A 15,175-nucleotide genomic window follows, 5' to 3' on the forward strand; every position below is an offset into this window, starting at 1 on the left:
TAAATTTAAAAAAAGAAAAGATAAACCCTCTTAAAACTATAAAAAAAAAGTTACAGCCTCAGACACTCAATAGAAGGTAACTGAATCACAATTGACTAGATGAGCTTTTTACAGTTACAGCTTTTTACAGTTACATCTGTATACAATTAAAAGAAAGAAATTTCTTGCATTAGGGAAAGAACTTTATAACTGGGCAAAATAAATTTATGTCCCTCAATTTAAAGTTTATTCTCAGACTTAGTTATTTAATTAAATATATCCTTAATAGGGTTAAGAAAAGCCTAACTTGGTTTGAGAAGTGTTGAAATTCAAGTTCTGAAGAGATGTACAACCTATAAAGATAGACTGGCAGATTTATTTTTGGTTAAATGTTACAAATTGTATAGGTTTTTTTTATCCAATAATTCATACATATTTTGTTTTAAAACATTAGTTACAATTGTGAGACTAACTCAGGCTCATAAAGACAAATATTGCATAGGACCATTATTGTAAAAATAAAAATACAATTAGTAAAATGTGTAGGAGTGTCCAAGGGGGAAAGGAGTGAGAGCTAGGGGTGAGGATGAGCAGGGGGGAAATCACAAGGTCACCCAATCTGACGGCTGGATGGAGGGGGCAAAGGAAATGGAAAAGATCCAATGGAGATCTGAAGAGATAGGATAATGGTGGACATATTTCAATGAGGATTAATTTTATAAAATAAATTCATGGGAATAATTGCATGAAACACAATGTAAATAAATTTTGTATGCAAAACAAGATAAAAAATTTAAAAAAAGAAAGTTTTCTTTAAAAAAAAACCAAAACAAAACATTAAGTACAGTTGATTAGGCTTGATAATAGAAAATTGGACTGCCAACCCAAAATATGCAGTTCAAATCCATTGAGCTTCTCTGTGGGAGAAAGATGGGAAATCTCCTCTCATCTGATTTACTGCCTCTGAATACTGACTGGAGGATCAGCTATGAGTTGGTTCCTTCTCAACAATGACAACACCAATGACAATGACAATGTTATTGATTAGCTAATTAATTACATTTTTTATCAACCCTTATTATATATTTTCTTTTCCCTCATCCAACTTATCTATTAATGTTATTCCTTTAAACCCTCTCTTCCTATCTCTTAACTATGCAAGAATGATTCAGTGTGTAAACTTTTCCTTTTTATAATAGTGCCCTTGTTCTGTTTTATGTCATTCAGCAGAATGTTTTCGAGATTCACCCATGTTACATAGTGTTTCACATATTCTCTATCACTCTTTATTGTTGTGTGAATGGAGACAGTCAGTTGTGTGAATGGAGATGATCTAGTTTCTTTAGCCATTCATATGTTGATATGCAGTTGGGTTATTTCCATCTGTGCTACTGAAAATAATACTGAAGTAATCACTGGTGTACATATATTAGTTCATGTCTTAGCTCATACTTCTTTAGGACATAAACCTAGAAGTGTAAGATTTCTAGATCAAATGATATTTTTATTGCCTCCTTATATGGAACTGTAAATTGCTTTCGTAATGTTTGAACTATGTTATCTTCCCATCAACAATAAATGAGAATTCCAAGCTCTTCACACCTTCACAAATTTTATCGTTTGCTTTCATATTGAACTTAGCTGTTATTTCCAGCATGAGATGATATTTCATTGTTGTCAGAAATGAAAATGTGACATAGGATAGGACAGGGTTCAAATATGTTGTTCATTCGGTCACTATGAGTTATACTCAATAGCACCAAACAACAACATTAGTGACTAATGATCTTAACTATTCCTCCTGACATTTGTTGGACATCTGAATGTCTTCACTCGTGAAGAGTCTTTTAATGTCCTCTGCCCAGTTTACATTTGTGTTGTCTTTTTCTTCTTGTTGTTTTGTGCCATTGAGTCACCTGTGACTCATAGCAACCCTATATACAGAAGCTCTGAAGCCTACCTTATCCTATGCCAGTCTCGCTGATTCCGACACACCAACCCCCATTGTCCTGATTATTGGATCGATTCCTCTCATCCAAGGTCTTCCTTTCCACATTGTCCCTCTACCTTCTGAGCATGAAGTTCTTCTCCAAGGACCAATGCCCTCTAGTCTTGTACTTATATGTGACACGGAGCTTCAAAATCCTAGCCTCTGAGAAGCCAAGTTCCTCCTTTTCTATTTCTTTTCTTGTTGAGGTATTAAAATTTTCCACAAGTTGTAGAGATGAGTTCCTTGTCAGATATGTCACTTCCAAATATTTTCCTAATCTGTAGGTTCTCTTTTACTTTTTGGAGACATCTTTTGATGTGATTTTTTAAATTTTTTTAGACTTCAATCATCTAGCATATCTTTGCAGAGTGAACACTTCCAATTACATTTGACAGTGTATTTAAGTCACAGATTAGTATTCCTATGTTAGATGAGAAAAAAATTTCAGAGAGTTGACTTATGCAGTTACAGTGAGTCAGCATGTATAATATCTGTAGGGCAGGTGGAAGACTGGTGATTACTGCAGCTTTGAATTTAAAACTTTGTGGCTAGGTGACAAGAAGGGTGAAGTTTTTTCCAAAATACCAATTTATAGTTTGGAGGGAGAATATATATTAAGTGATCACCATTTAACTTTTAAGACCTTCAACTGATTGAAGTCCACACATATTAAGGAAGATAATTTGCTTTCCTTAAGGTCAACTGATTTAATCATAACAGGTAATAGATTACTATTTGACCAAAAAGTGGATGTTACTGCTTGGTCAAGTTGATGCATACAATTAACTATCACAGGAAGGTTAGAAATACATAATTTTGATAGGAATTTCTTTTATTCTTCTTTTGATTACTCAGTGCTTTGTATTGAAAATAAAAATAAAGAATTAATAAAGGTATGAATTTATGTCTGAATTCTATACATGAAGTCTATAATGTATATATTATATGCCTCAATTAAATAGACTGCCCACACCTCTCAAATTTATATATTGTTGGGTAGAATATATAACCTCTATGGAGAATTTCCTTTAAGAGGACACTTGAATTCCATCAATTCATTTGTAATTTCATCCCATCCCTTCTTATGATCCTCAATGAATCCCTGAGCAGTTGTGCTATAGTGATGACTTTTCAAGAATAACTCATTTACAGGATAGGGTTCTGAGTTAATAAATATTTTAAAGTGGTTTCCTCAGATATCATCAGTTTGCTCTGGAAAATAAAAATATCTTGAGATATTCTTGCTCATTTTTCTCCCCTTGGCATTATGAAAACAAAAGAAAAAGCAATAGTCTTCTGAGTCAGCCGTCAACAATTCATTCATTAATATCAAGTCAGAACCAACTAATAGATCTTGCTCTTCTGGATTATCCGACTGTAGATCACATGAGAGGATACTGTGCACTTTTCTCTCACAGCACAGTTGGTGGATTTGAACCACCTGCCTTTGTGTTGACAGCATAACTCCTTAAATACTAGGCCACCTTGTCAGAGTTAAAATGCACTAAACTATTTCTAATTGTGTACTTAATAATACTCATGAAATTTTAATTATCAATTTTACAAATAAATTATTCACACTAGGACCTAAGTAATAGAAATGCTTGTAGTATTAATTTGAATTCTCTAATAATAAGTCCTCCCTCATCCCACCTCACATTTCTTTGATAATTGTTACAAAGAACTGATTTGTCAATATTCACAAAATTGTATTAGCAACATAAGAGTGTAACCTGTTTTAATGAAGAATGTAGAGAAATATTTCCATAAACTTTCACTGTTGACATTTAATCTCAATGAAGATTGTCCTTGATATGTACAAAGTAATCAAGATAAAGTTCATCCATTCTTCTTTCAAGGAATATTCATTGTCTCTAGAGTTGGGAAATTGGTCATTAGGTGTGGTGGGTACAAGATGGGGACCCTTTATGAAATTCTATATATTTTTCACAGAATTCATATTATTCAACAGAATCTATAAATTACAGAATTTGTGTTATTTAACTTGTGAGCTTCTTAAGGGCAAGTGCAGAAAATAAAGGGTCAGCAAATAATTAACACTTAAAATATTTGTTAAATAAATTATTGCTTTGTCAACCTTGTAAAGTTTATAACATTGTTTTTATTTGCATTTGAGGAGAGAAACTAAGACTGGTGAACAGACTTTCTCAAGATTACACAGCAGAGACTACATGAGAACTGATTTATAAGATTTTAAAACATCCACAGATAGCTCTCCTATGCTGTAACTTTTTTGTCTTAATCTAGATAGTCTTATTTTCTATTTTCAGGTATTTTCTTATACTGCCGACAAAGAAATCCGAACCGATGATTTATGCTTGGATGTTTCTAGACTCAATGGACCTGTAATCATGTTAAAATGCCACCATATGAGAGGAAATCAATTATGGGAATATGATGCTGAGGTATAGTCTTTCCCTTTATTTGCCTATTATTTAATGCTTAAGTTGAGTTATATATTTCAAGTATATGTAAATTCTTTTTGACATTGGCAAAAATGGGTTTTCAAACATACCTACTCATATTTGATAATAATAGAATGCCTTCTGTTTTCACAAACTGGCTCATTAAAATATATTATGAATTGGGGAAATAAAGCCATGTGCTAAAGATTTACAATTGACCTGCTCAATTAAGCTATAAAAAGCAAGCTAAGCTTCTCTGAGAGATATGTATGAAAATATTGGTAATGGATAATAGTGAAAATATGTTCTATACTCAAGTGTTACATTTTATACCAATGCGATCTGACAAGACAAGAGCAAGGACGAATGACATGAAATCTCTTTATAGTATTGAATTGTTGGCATACTTTAACAAATTATTTACACTGGAATCAGCTGAGAAGCTGATAAAGCATACCTTTCTATTTGAGGGGGAGAGGAAAATAACAAAATCATCGTTGACATTTTATAGCTAGAAAATGTGTAAAAACCACATCAACCATCAGATGGAGCTAATAAAAAAGAAATATTTTTCTCTCCATAAGGAAGCACCTTGAAACAGCTTCATTTCTCTGATTTCTTTGCTTAGTGAAATGAATTGGTCATCTTTGCTACAATTTCCACATTATTTTTAAATGGTTGGGGAGTTATTTAAAAGAGGAAATAATTTTTCACTCCAAGAGAAATAATACACAGTTGGATTTGGGTATTTTTCATAGTTTCACTAGATCGTCATTAAAAACATTTTGGATGTTGTTTTGTTTACACGATAATATAGATAAATAGAATATTAGGAAATCTCACTGAAATACTAGAGATTTTTGAAATTATTTATGTAGGTTAAATTTGAGAACTGATATTTATATGGTGTCAGGCACTTTATATGGTGCCAGACTCGGAATTTTTTCTGGTGCACAATTAACAATCAAAACTTATAGTGACTCTATAAGAAGGGTTGAAAATCTTTATGGAGGCTGCTGTCAAATCTTTCTGTCAAAGAGCAGCTGGTTGTGTCAAACTCTTTTAATTAGTGAAGTGTTTTAACTACTGCAGCACCAAGGCTGCTGCTTAACTAAGGACAGGTACCATGACACCTCATTTCATCTATTACATTCTGCCATTCTCATTGTCTTAGTCTTCTTCTATGTTGAACTATTATTTTTCCCCTGTTTAAAATACATCATAATGACACTTTGCAATAAACCTGAAGAAAAGATTTCCTCTAAATATGTAAGGAAGGGTAAACCAGCCATTTGCCTCTTTCATAGATAAAGTATAAGTGAAGTAGAAATTCCTTCATATAATATTGTTATTGTTGTTGATTGCCTTCCAGTCGAGCATGAATCATACAGACCCTATAAACAAAAGGCCTGAAGCCCCATCTACAACTATCAATGTTTATCAAAGTTCATAGAATTTCCAGAAGCATGTTATTTAGGAAGTGGATGCCATCCTACTTCCAAAATATTAATCAAATAAAAATTTTTGTTATTAATGTTTGTCATAGTTTTCTAGAACTGCTATAATAGAGATACCAGAAATGCTTATTGCTAACAAAATAAAATTTATTCTCTAATAATTAAAGAGGCTGGAGTCTGAATTCAGAGCTCTGTCTCTAGAGGAAGAATTTCTCTCTCTCTCTTTTCAGCATGTATGAACCTGGGGTCCTTTCTGTATGTGTCTACGTGTCACATTCCCCAGATCGGAGAGGTTCTCAGCACAAGAACCTTGGGTCCAAAGAATATGCTCTGCTTCCTATTCCTCTGTCCTAGTTGTATTGAGATTTCTCCTTCTCTGCCTTCTTGTTTAATTTCTTTAATTTCTCAATAAAGAGTAACTCAAGATACAGTCTACCCTTGTAGATCTGCCTCTTTGTCATAATTACCTCTAGTTCTGCCTCATTAATGCCATATTGTTGTTGTTGTTGTCATCAGATGGCCTCAAGTTGAATATGACCCATAGCAAACCTATGAACAACAGATCTGAACCTTGTCCTATTCTGTGCCTTCCTTACACTTCTTGACTCACTGGAACCCATTGCAGCAGTAACCATGTCAATCCATCTGGTTGAGGGTCTTTTTCATCTTTGTCAACCCTCTTCATTTCCAAGCATTCCTCTCTAAGGAATAGCCCCACATAGCAATGTGTCCACAGTATGTGAGGCAAGTCTTTATCATCTTTACTTTAAAGATCACTATGGTTGCACTCTCTCCAAGACATATCTGTCTGTTCTCTTGACAGTCTATGGGATGTTCAGAACTCTTCTCCAACTACTGCTCAAAGGCATTAATTATTCTTCTGTCATCCTTTTTTATTATCCAACTCTCAGAGGCAGAGCAAGTGATCCGAAAGATCATGTCTTAAATCAAATGCACTTTAGGTCTTAAACTGACATCTTCACTCTTCAGTAATTTTGAGAGGTTTCTAACTGCAGATTTTCCCAGTGCAATCCATCTCCTGATTTCCTGACTGCTGGTACTGAGGGTGTTGATTGTGGATCCAAGTAAGATGAAGTTTTTGATGGTTTCAATCTTTTCTCCATCTGTCATAATGTTGCCTATCAGTCAAATGGGACAAATTTTTGTTTTCTTGATGTAAAATCCATATTGAAGGCTGCATTCTTTGATTTTCTGCAAAAAGTGCTTCAGGTTTTCCTCACTTTCAGCAAGCAAGGTTGTGTCAGCTGCATAATGAAGGCTATTGATGAGTCTTCCTCTGATCTTGGTGCTATATTCTTCCTTCACAGAGTCAAGCTTTTTCAAATACTTTGCTCAACATATAGATTGAATAGATGTGGAGAAACTTACAACCCTGACATGCTCCATTCATAGTTTTAAGCCATTAAGTCTTTTTAAGCCATTTTAAGAACTTGCTCTGTTCGCACAACAGCCTCTTGGTCTAAGTATAGGTTTCACATGAGCAAAATTAAGTACTCTTAGATTCCCATTCTTCCCAATGTTAGACTTGTTATTAACTTGTTATTATCCACACTGTCAAATGTCTTTTCATAGTCAATAAAGCATAAACATAGACATTCTCTAGTATTCTTTACTATCAGCCAGGATCTACCTGACATCAGCCATGACTGGTTCCATGGTGCAGCAGCCTCTTAAATCCTGCTCGAACTTCTGCAAGTTTCCTATTCTAGCCTTTTATTTTAATAATCTTCATCAATATTTTGTTTGCATGTGATATTAATGATATTATTTAATAGTTTCCATAGTCTGTAGGATCCTCTATCTTGGGAATGAGAACAAATACGGAGTTCTTCCTATCAGTAGGCCAGATAGCTGTCCTCCAAATTCCCTGGCATAGACTAGGAAATTCATTCATCCAGGACTGCATCTATTAATTGAAACAAGTCAATTGGTATCCCATTGATTCTTGGGGCCTTATTTTTTTACCAATGTCTTCAATATAGCTTCAACTTTCTCCTTCATTACCATTGACTGCTGTTCATATAGCACTTTTTGAAATTTTTTAGCATCAGTTCTTTTTAGTACAGTGAGACTGTGTTATTCCCTTCATTTTCTTTTGGTACTTCCTGTGTCATTCAAGATATTGAATATCCAAGATATTCAATATCATGACTTGAGACTTAAATTTGTTTTTCAGTTCTCTCAGCTTGAAAAATGTAGTTAGTTGGGATCTATAATACATGGAACAATTATATCAGATTATAAAATAAAGGATAAATACATAATACTAAGAATCATGGCCTAATCAAATTGACAGAAAATTTTCATATATTTTGTGGTAATATAATTCAGTCTTTAATAATGTTGCTACTATTTAATTTCTATCACACCCTTCCAACTTTAAAATCATGCTAACAAAAAAGAAGTCTGGTTTATATTTTTATAGAAAAGGTATTATTTTAAGTGTATTTTTTAAAGATGATAAAATATTAAATTACAGACACCACTATTATCCTTTCTACAACTCTTGAATGAACATAGTCTTCTGTACATAACTTGCATTTCTTTATCTCTTAAACTAATACTGTTGGTAATCAGGTTTATGTTTGTCATATTTTCTCTTAGCTAGTAATCAATTCCTGAATGATTGTAAATGAAAGTTGAAATATAGGTAATGTACCAGATTTTTTAAAAAATTGCTATTTATAAATTCCCTATTGTGAAAGACTAGCAGTTATGTATGGAAATAGTTTAAAACACTGTAATATTTTATGTTATACAAGCTTCATTAGCAGAGGACAGAAAAATGTCTATAATATAGCACAAGTATTGTGAACTTTTTTGTAAAAAATATTCAATCTTTGTAGCAACACTTAGCATGACATGATTAACTTATACATATGCTTACAATTTTTAAAATTAAATTGTGACATAGCTGGTCAAATGGCATTATTTTGACAAATTTTAAATTTCATTAAAAATAACATGAAGAAAACACATGAAGCTAGAATAACTTCAGTTCTAATTCACTGGTTTTCTGGAAATTTCAGTTTTGAAATAATAATTTTATTTGTGAAGAAGTTATAGCAAAAAAGATTATTCTAAAAAGATAACTGAAATATTTGTTATGACTTCCTTTTATTTCAAGTTTTAAGATTAAGGTCCCTTTATCCACAGAATATTCCAGATTCCTGCCACTTAAAGTGACTGAATTAACATCAACTGGGAATTTATCAGAAATGTAGATTCTGGGGCACACTAGGTCATCATCAGTTTTGAAGAAAAGCTTCAGACCATTCATATGCACATTAAAGTCTGAGAGAGTCTAGACAGTGGTCAAATATTTACTTACCTTCTTTAGTATTTTTTTGTTCACTGTTGAGGAAAGTTGCAAATTTACAAAAAGGTGTAAATATACTTAGAAAATGATAAGGTGTTTTTCTCAAAAGTGTATAAGAGGTGAAGATATGAGAAAGAGGAAAAACTAACTGGAAGAAGTTGTGAAGAAATCTGTTCTTTTCAGCAAGTACTACGTGCTACTTTTTTAATTTAATTCTTTAGCTAACAAGGCCAAAAATATTCTTGGAAAAACTTCCAAATTCATGCACTTTCAAAGCAAATACAATGCGACAAAGATCACAGAATTATAAAGCTGAAACTACCTTAAAATTTTCTGTGTTGGGCCTTCATCAGGATGGTACTAAAGCACAAAGATTATACAGTCAGTAACTGAGCCAAGATTTAGTTCCCAATAACATCCTCAATAGAGCTAGTTGTCAGGTCAAGTTTGAATCTTACAGTATGACTTCTAAAAGCATTCTATCATTTTACCTCCTATTAGTATTTTAATCATAAAAAGACAAATAAGAAATAAGAGCAGAATTGTTGGAACATCCAGAGACCCTCCAGTAGGTTTCAAAAGGTAGTAAGTCACCCTAAGTATATTGCTTATATCTTCTCCCACAAAGCAGCTAGTGGATTTCAACCATGAGTCTTTGGGATTGCACCATAGCTTATTACCACTTTTTCAGTAGTTCAACAAATTGAGTATTTTAATGATCTGAATTCAGCATGTTTTCAAAAGACAGTATATCACATGGAAGGTGATTGCTCATTTTTCTCCCATGGAGCTGCTGGGTAATTTAACCTGTGACTTTACGTTGGCAGATTAGCTCCTTACCACTAGGCCACCAGAACTCCCTATCATCATTTGACATCATATTCCTACCCTCTATCAACCTAATCAGGTGAATCTTAGAGAACTTTAAGTAACATGTCTAAGCTTTTGGGGAATACCTTGACATCTACCAAAAGATTAGTAGTTCAAATCCACCCACAGACATTACAGAGCACAATCACTATAAGAATTAGAAAACTATAATTGAAAAATCCAAAACAATCATATTTTTACAGTGTGGCTGGCATAATAAAATAAATATATATTATTGCAAAGGAAAATTGTGATTAAATACTAGTGATTACTTGTAATATAAATTTTACTCACATAGAAATTCTCTTATCCTTAATGAGAAAGATGCTCTAAAATTTATTTTAGTAAGCAGGTAGAAAATAAAAATCTTTTAATCAATATTGTCTAAGTCCTTTTAAATAAACAACTGTGCTCATTTATGAAGCATTTATAATTTTCTAATCTCATCTCTAAATAATAAGTAAAGCCAAAAGAGCTCTGGTAACCTAGTGACAAGAACCTCACTGCAATCTTGAAAATACAAGGTTCGAGGTCACCAGCTGTTCTGCAGGAGAAAGATGGGCAGTCTCCTCCTGTGTGATAAACTTCCTCTGAAAATCCACTAGAGGGTCAACTATGGGGCAATTCTGAATCAATGGTACACAACAACAAAAAGAACATATTACTAATAGATACAATTTTTATCAATTTTTCTTTGAAAAAGTTCATCATTTAAGTAAATATTTCTTAATATGCAGTTGCAAGTTACGATGAAGTCAAGTCTGAGTTAAATTTGCTGGCCTCATCTGTTTGAATTTAGTGCCACTTGAACATTATTATAGCAAAACTGCAAAATTCTTACCTGACTTAGTCCTGAAATCAGCTTACCTGCATTGTTTGGTGCTATAAATTGAACATTGTCAAGTGTAACAAACAGGAAGAGTGGAACATAAATTTTATCTCATTATTATATTTAAATTGTTTTATAAAAATCTGTCATTCTTCTACTGTATTTTATTCAAGTTTTCCTTTTATGTTGGGATGTCACAATTGTGTTCCAAATCATTTGAAATTTTCATATCCTACAATGAGTGCACATAATCACATTTCTTTTTGAGCATTCAGGCAGTAACATACAGTATGAGATCTAATTTTAGAATACTTTTGCTCAGCAAACACTATGCAGCAAAGGAAGAGAAAGGGTGAACAGAATATGATGCTAAAAATAAGTCTTGTTTTTCATAAGATTAAATTGACTAAAAAAATTGTTATGGATATAATATTCTATATAAATTTTCCCTACACTCAGACTGTATAATTTCTTTTAGTAAATAAAAATATATCGGTTTGGAATTTACTGAAAGCACAGAAGTGCTCATAGTCAGGCTTTATTTAATCCCAAACCCCTTCTTATTTACCTTTATCAGAAAGCAGGTAAATGGGAATATAATTTCAAGGTAAGTGATCTATAACAAGCATCCTAGCCTGTTTTCCTTTGTAGCATCTCTAATATAAAACAATAGTTCTATTTTGATTTAGAGAGTTGTGCATTCCATTTAGTTTTGCCTTCCCAGATTCCTACTAACCTATATATGTGATTCCTTAAAATTATATTCAGTGGCTAGAAATTGTCATATATTAGTGTGGTATTTATTGTTCTTATTTGTCAAATATTTAGATATTTAGTTTGTGGTTGGTTTGTTTTGTGTGTTTTTTTTTGTTTGTTGTTTTTTGTGTCCAACTGAGAGCACATATTGCTTTATCAGGAGATCACATTATTGATTTTTTAAACAAGTGTTATTGTATGTTTTACTGAAAAAGGGGAGTCTGATTATCTTTCTATTAATGAAATATCTACAGTACCTTTATTTTACTCTTATTTTGGATATCATTATATATAATAGCTTAACCATTAGTGGATTTTTATAACTTTGCACTGTGACATTGGAGAAGGGTCTTGAATATCTATCACATGGACTACCAAAAGAACTTACAGATATATCTAGAAGGTATATACAGTCAGAGTATTTCCTGTAGGCAAGGATGGTAAAGCTTCATCTCACATACTTTCAGCATGTTGTAAGCATGTTGGCTATTCCTTGGAGGAGGACATCATGTTTGGAAAGGTGAGGGGATTATGACAGAGAGGAACACCCTCAGCCAGGTGGATTGACACAGTGATTGCAGCGATGGGCTTAAGTGTGAGGAAAATACAGGATAGGACAGGGTTCAGATCTGTGGTTCATAGTGTCCCCATATGCTGTACTCAACCACAACTAACAGCAAGAAGTCATAAAATTACTTGAGAGTACATTAAATATTTAAAATTAGCTTTCTAAATAGAATTTACAGAAGAAATAAAGTATGCTTAACTTTAAACAATGAGCAAACTAATTTTAATTAAAAAAGTAATATTTAGCACAATGAGATAGTTTAAGATTTTAATTTTGTCTCTTGGGTTGTGTATTTACCTAGAGTAAAAGTCACATTTTTTTTCATAGTAACCCACATAATAAAATTTATTAGAAAAATATACATTTGTGTTTCTTGCAGAAAATTGAACATTGTATTCAAGTTCTGAGGACCACTTTTCCTCAATCCACAAATGTTTTATTTTGAATTTGTTTTAAATAAATAACCAGTCTTCTGATTTTCTTTTAAATGACATATAAACTTAAAATCATTAATATTGACATCTTTATTATTGACTGAATATTTAACAAAAAAAAATTTAGTGCTGAAATAATATAGAAATGTTTGAGTAGAGGATAATGAAATATTTAAAAATAAAATAATCTGCATACAAAATTCAAATTCGGTTGAAAAATATTCAGACTCTAACAAATTGAACAACCTAAACGACATTATCACTTTAGAAATAAAATATGCATGTGCATTGGAGGCCTAAAAGTTGGCTTTTTTTTAGCCAACTTTTAGCCAACTTTCAGCTAATGCTACAATCTGAAAATACTAACTTTCCTATTTTTCTAACTTATTTGACTATCTCTTTAAATATCAAGCAATTTAAAAACTGAAAAAGGTAAATCTAGCAATTTATTTCCAATAAATGGCCCAAGAGTAGCAGTATAGTTTTAGTACACTTATTTCCTGCATTATCCTCTCATAAAATTCTCTTGGCAAACTTAATGGTTTTCTTTCTGTGACCAGGGACTGGACTTGAAGATGCAGATAGCCACACTTTATGAGTTAAACTATTGGGGGGGAAAAAGCAAAAATAAAACACAACAATTAATTAATTTTAAATTATGTTTATTTAATTAGGCTGAGGTTAGAGACTCAATGCAGTTGATTGTTTTTCTATTTCCTCCCTTTATTATTTTTCTAATTTATATCTAGATGAACATAGCAAGGCATATATGAACTCTTTAAAACCACCAGCTGACTACTCTTTAATGAACAATCTGTTTATCATCTGTACAACGTATAGGAAAGCATTAAAATTAAATTACTCCCAATTTCTTCCCTGTCATCCACATTTCACTCAAGGACAGGGCAAAAGAGGAAGCCAAGAATTATGGAAAACTATCTCTGGAATCAAAGATCCTGAATATTTATTCTCAAAATAACTAACTTAGCATTCAGAATATTTTATTACTAAGATGAACTCTGAGAATTTAACTTTTTCTATTAAAAAACCCAAAATAATCAGAAAACTATCTTAGTGCAAAACATTTCCTCATTTGCTCTCTCTCAGCTTTCCCATTTCCTCAGTCTTAGCTCCATTTATCCTATGCAATAAAATCGATATTTGAGCCATCTAAAAGGATGCTCCTTACAGCTCCATGGATGCAATTATTGTGACGTGTGCCTTCCATCCTGTTCCAAAAGAAATTGTATGTTGCCTGTAATGATTGATTTATTACTGCTTTTGTACTTGATTTTGTCATTATTCATTATTTTCTTTGTCAAACAGACCCATACTCTTCTTCACAAAATCACCCAGTCCTGTCTCTCAGTAAGCAAACTGGCCGATGGCTCCTGGCAGCCCACTGTGGAAGCATGTAATGATAACTCTTTGCAAAAGTGGCTATTTAGAAACTATACAAGAATGGAAGTTTTTAGAAATATTTTTGAGAATTCAACTAACTACTTTCCCTAATAAATTTGGAGATTTGTGTTGTAAACTCTATTTCATTTATCTTTGTGTTTTAGTTATTTTTTTAATTGAAATCTGGACATTTCTTTTTGATACGGTTAAAGAATAATATGTATTATTTCTATAGGGTTTTTTTCCCCTATATTTTAATTTGTAACTACTCATTAGTTTGGAGTCTGTGTATATTTAATAGTGTTTGGCCTAGCATGAATTAATACACATTTTTCTTTACTTTAAATACATATGTACATGTCATAATATATAATTTATGTAGCTCTCTTAGACTAATTATATCCTTCTATATGAAAATAGATTTTGAATCACAGCTGAAGAAATCATCTTCTTAAAACCTAGCAAAATAAGAATTTTTTCAAAATACTGAATTTATTTTATTTGTCTATTTTTAATGTAGATAAGATGTATGCAGACATGGCATATCTGTTCTAGAGTTTGCAATAATTTTAAGTTTTAACTTTAGGCAAATGCATTACTAGGGAAAAACTACAATGTAATTGTCAGTGATTTTATGATTCTTAGGCATTTCTTTCTGGTTGGTTAAGTGATGTAATTATAAAAACAAAATAGTTTTTAAAATTATAACTTGAAAAATTTGTGAAATCTCCTGGTAAACAATAAAATGAATCGTTGTTTTGTTCAAATCAACAGTGTGGATTTTTATATAGATATAAATACAAATAGAATGTATCCTATTTCTTATTTTTAAGGAGTTTATTATTAAGCAAATAAAAGCCATTACACTATCATATACCTTACTATGAAAGTATATGGGAAGGTAGGGAGTAAACGTGGCTCAGATGGGTCAGCTGGAATTCTTATAACAAAGCTGGGGTTCTGAAAGTAAAAGAAGAGAAAAGTATCAAACTACATCTAACATTGTTGTTGTTGTTGTTATGTGCCATCGAGTCACTTGCGACTCATAGCGACCCTATGTACAACAGCCCTAGTCCCTGCCTATCCTGTGCCTCTGACACTAGGCATCTAACACTGCTGTTTTTT

The 15,175-nt window shown here is 32.3% G+C and overlaps 1 protein-coding gene across 1 annotated transcript in view; it reads left to right on the forward strand.

Annotated features, from left to right (window-relative positions):
* Positions 1-15,175, forward strand: part of GALNT13 (UDP-N-acetyl-alpha-D-galactosamine:polypeptide N-acetylgalactosaminyltransferase 13 (GalNAc-T13)) — an 869,120-nt gene that overhangs the window by 831,374 nt on the left and 22,571 nt on the right. The window contains exon 12 of the mRNA XM_006880780.1: positions 4,261-4,395. Coding sequence (XP_006880842.1) covers positions 4,261-4,395 — 135 coding nt within the window. The remainder of the gene's footprint in view (positions 1-4,260; positions 4,396-15,175) is intronic.

The sequence above is a fragment of the Elephantulus edwardii genome, unplaced genomic scaffold (assembly GCF_000299155.1).
Source record: "Elephantulus edwardii isolate Elephantulus edwardi_28Jun2011 unplaced genomic scaffold, EleEdw1.0 scaffold00010, whole genome shotgun sequence".
NCBI classification, from domain to species: domain Eukaryota; kingdom Metazoa; phylum Chordata; class Mammalia; order Macroscelidea; family Macroscelididae; genus Elephantulus; species Elephantulus edwardii.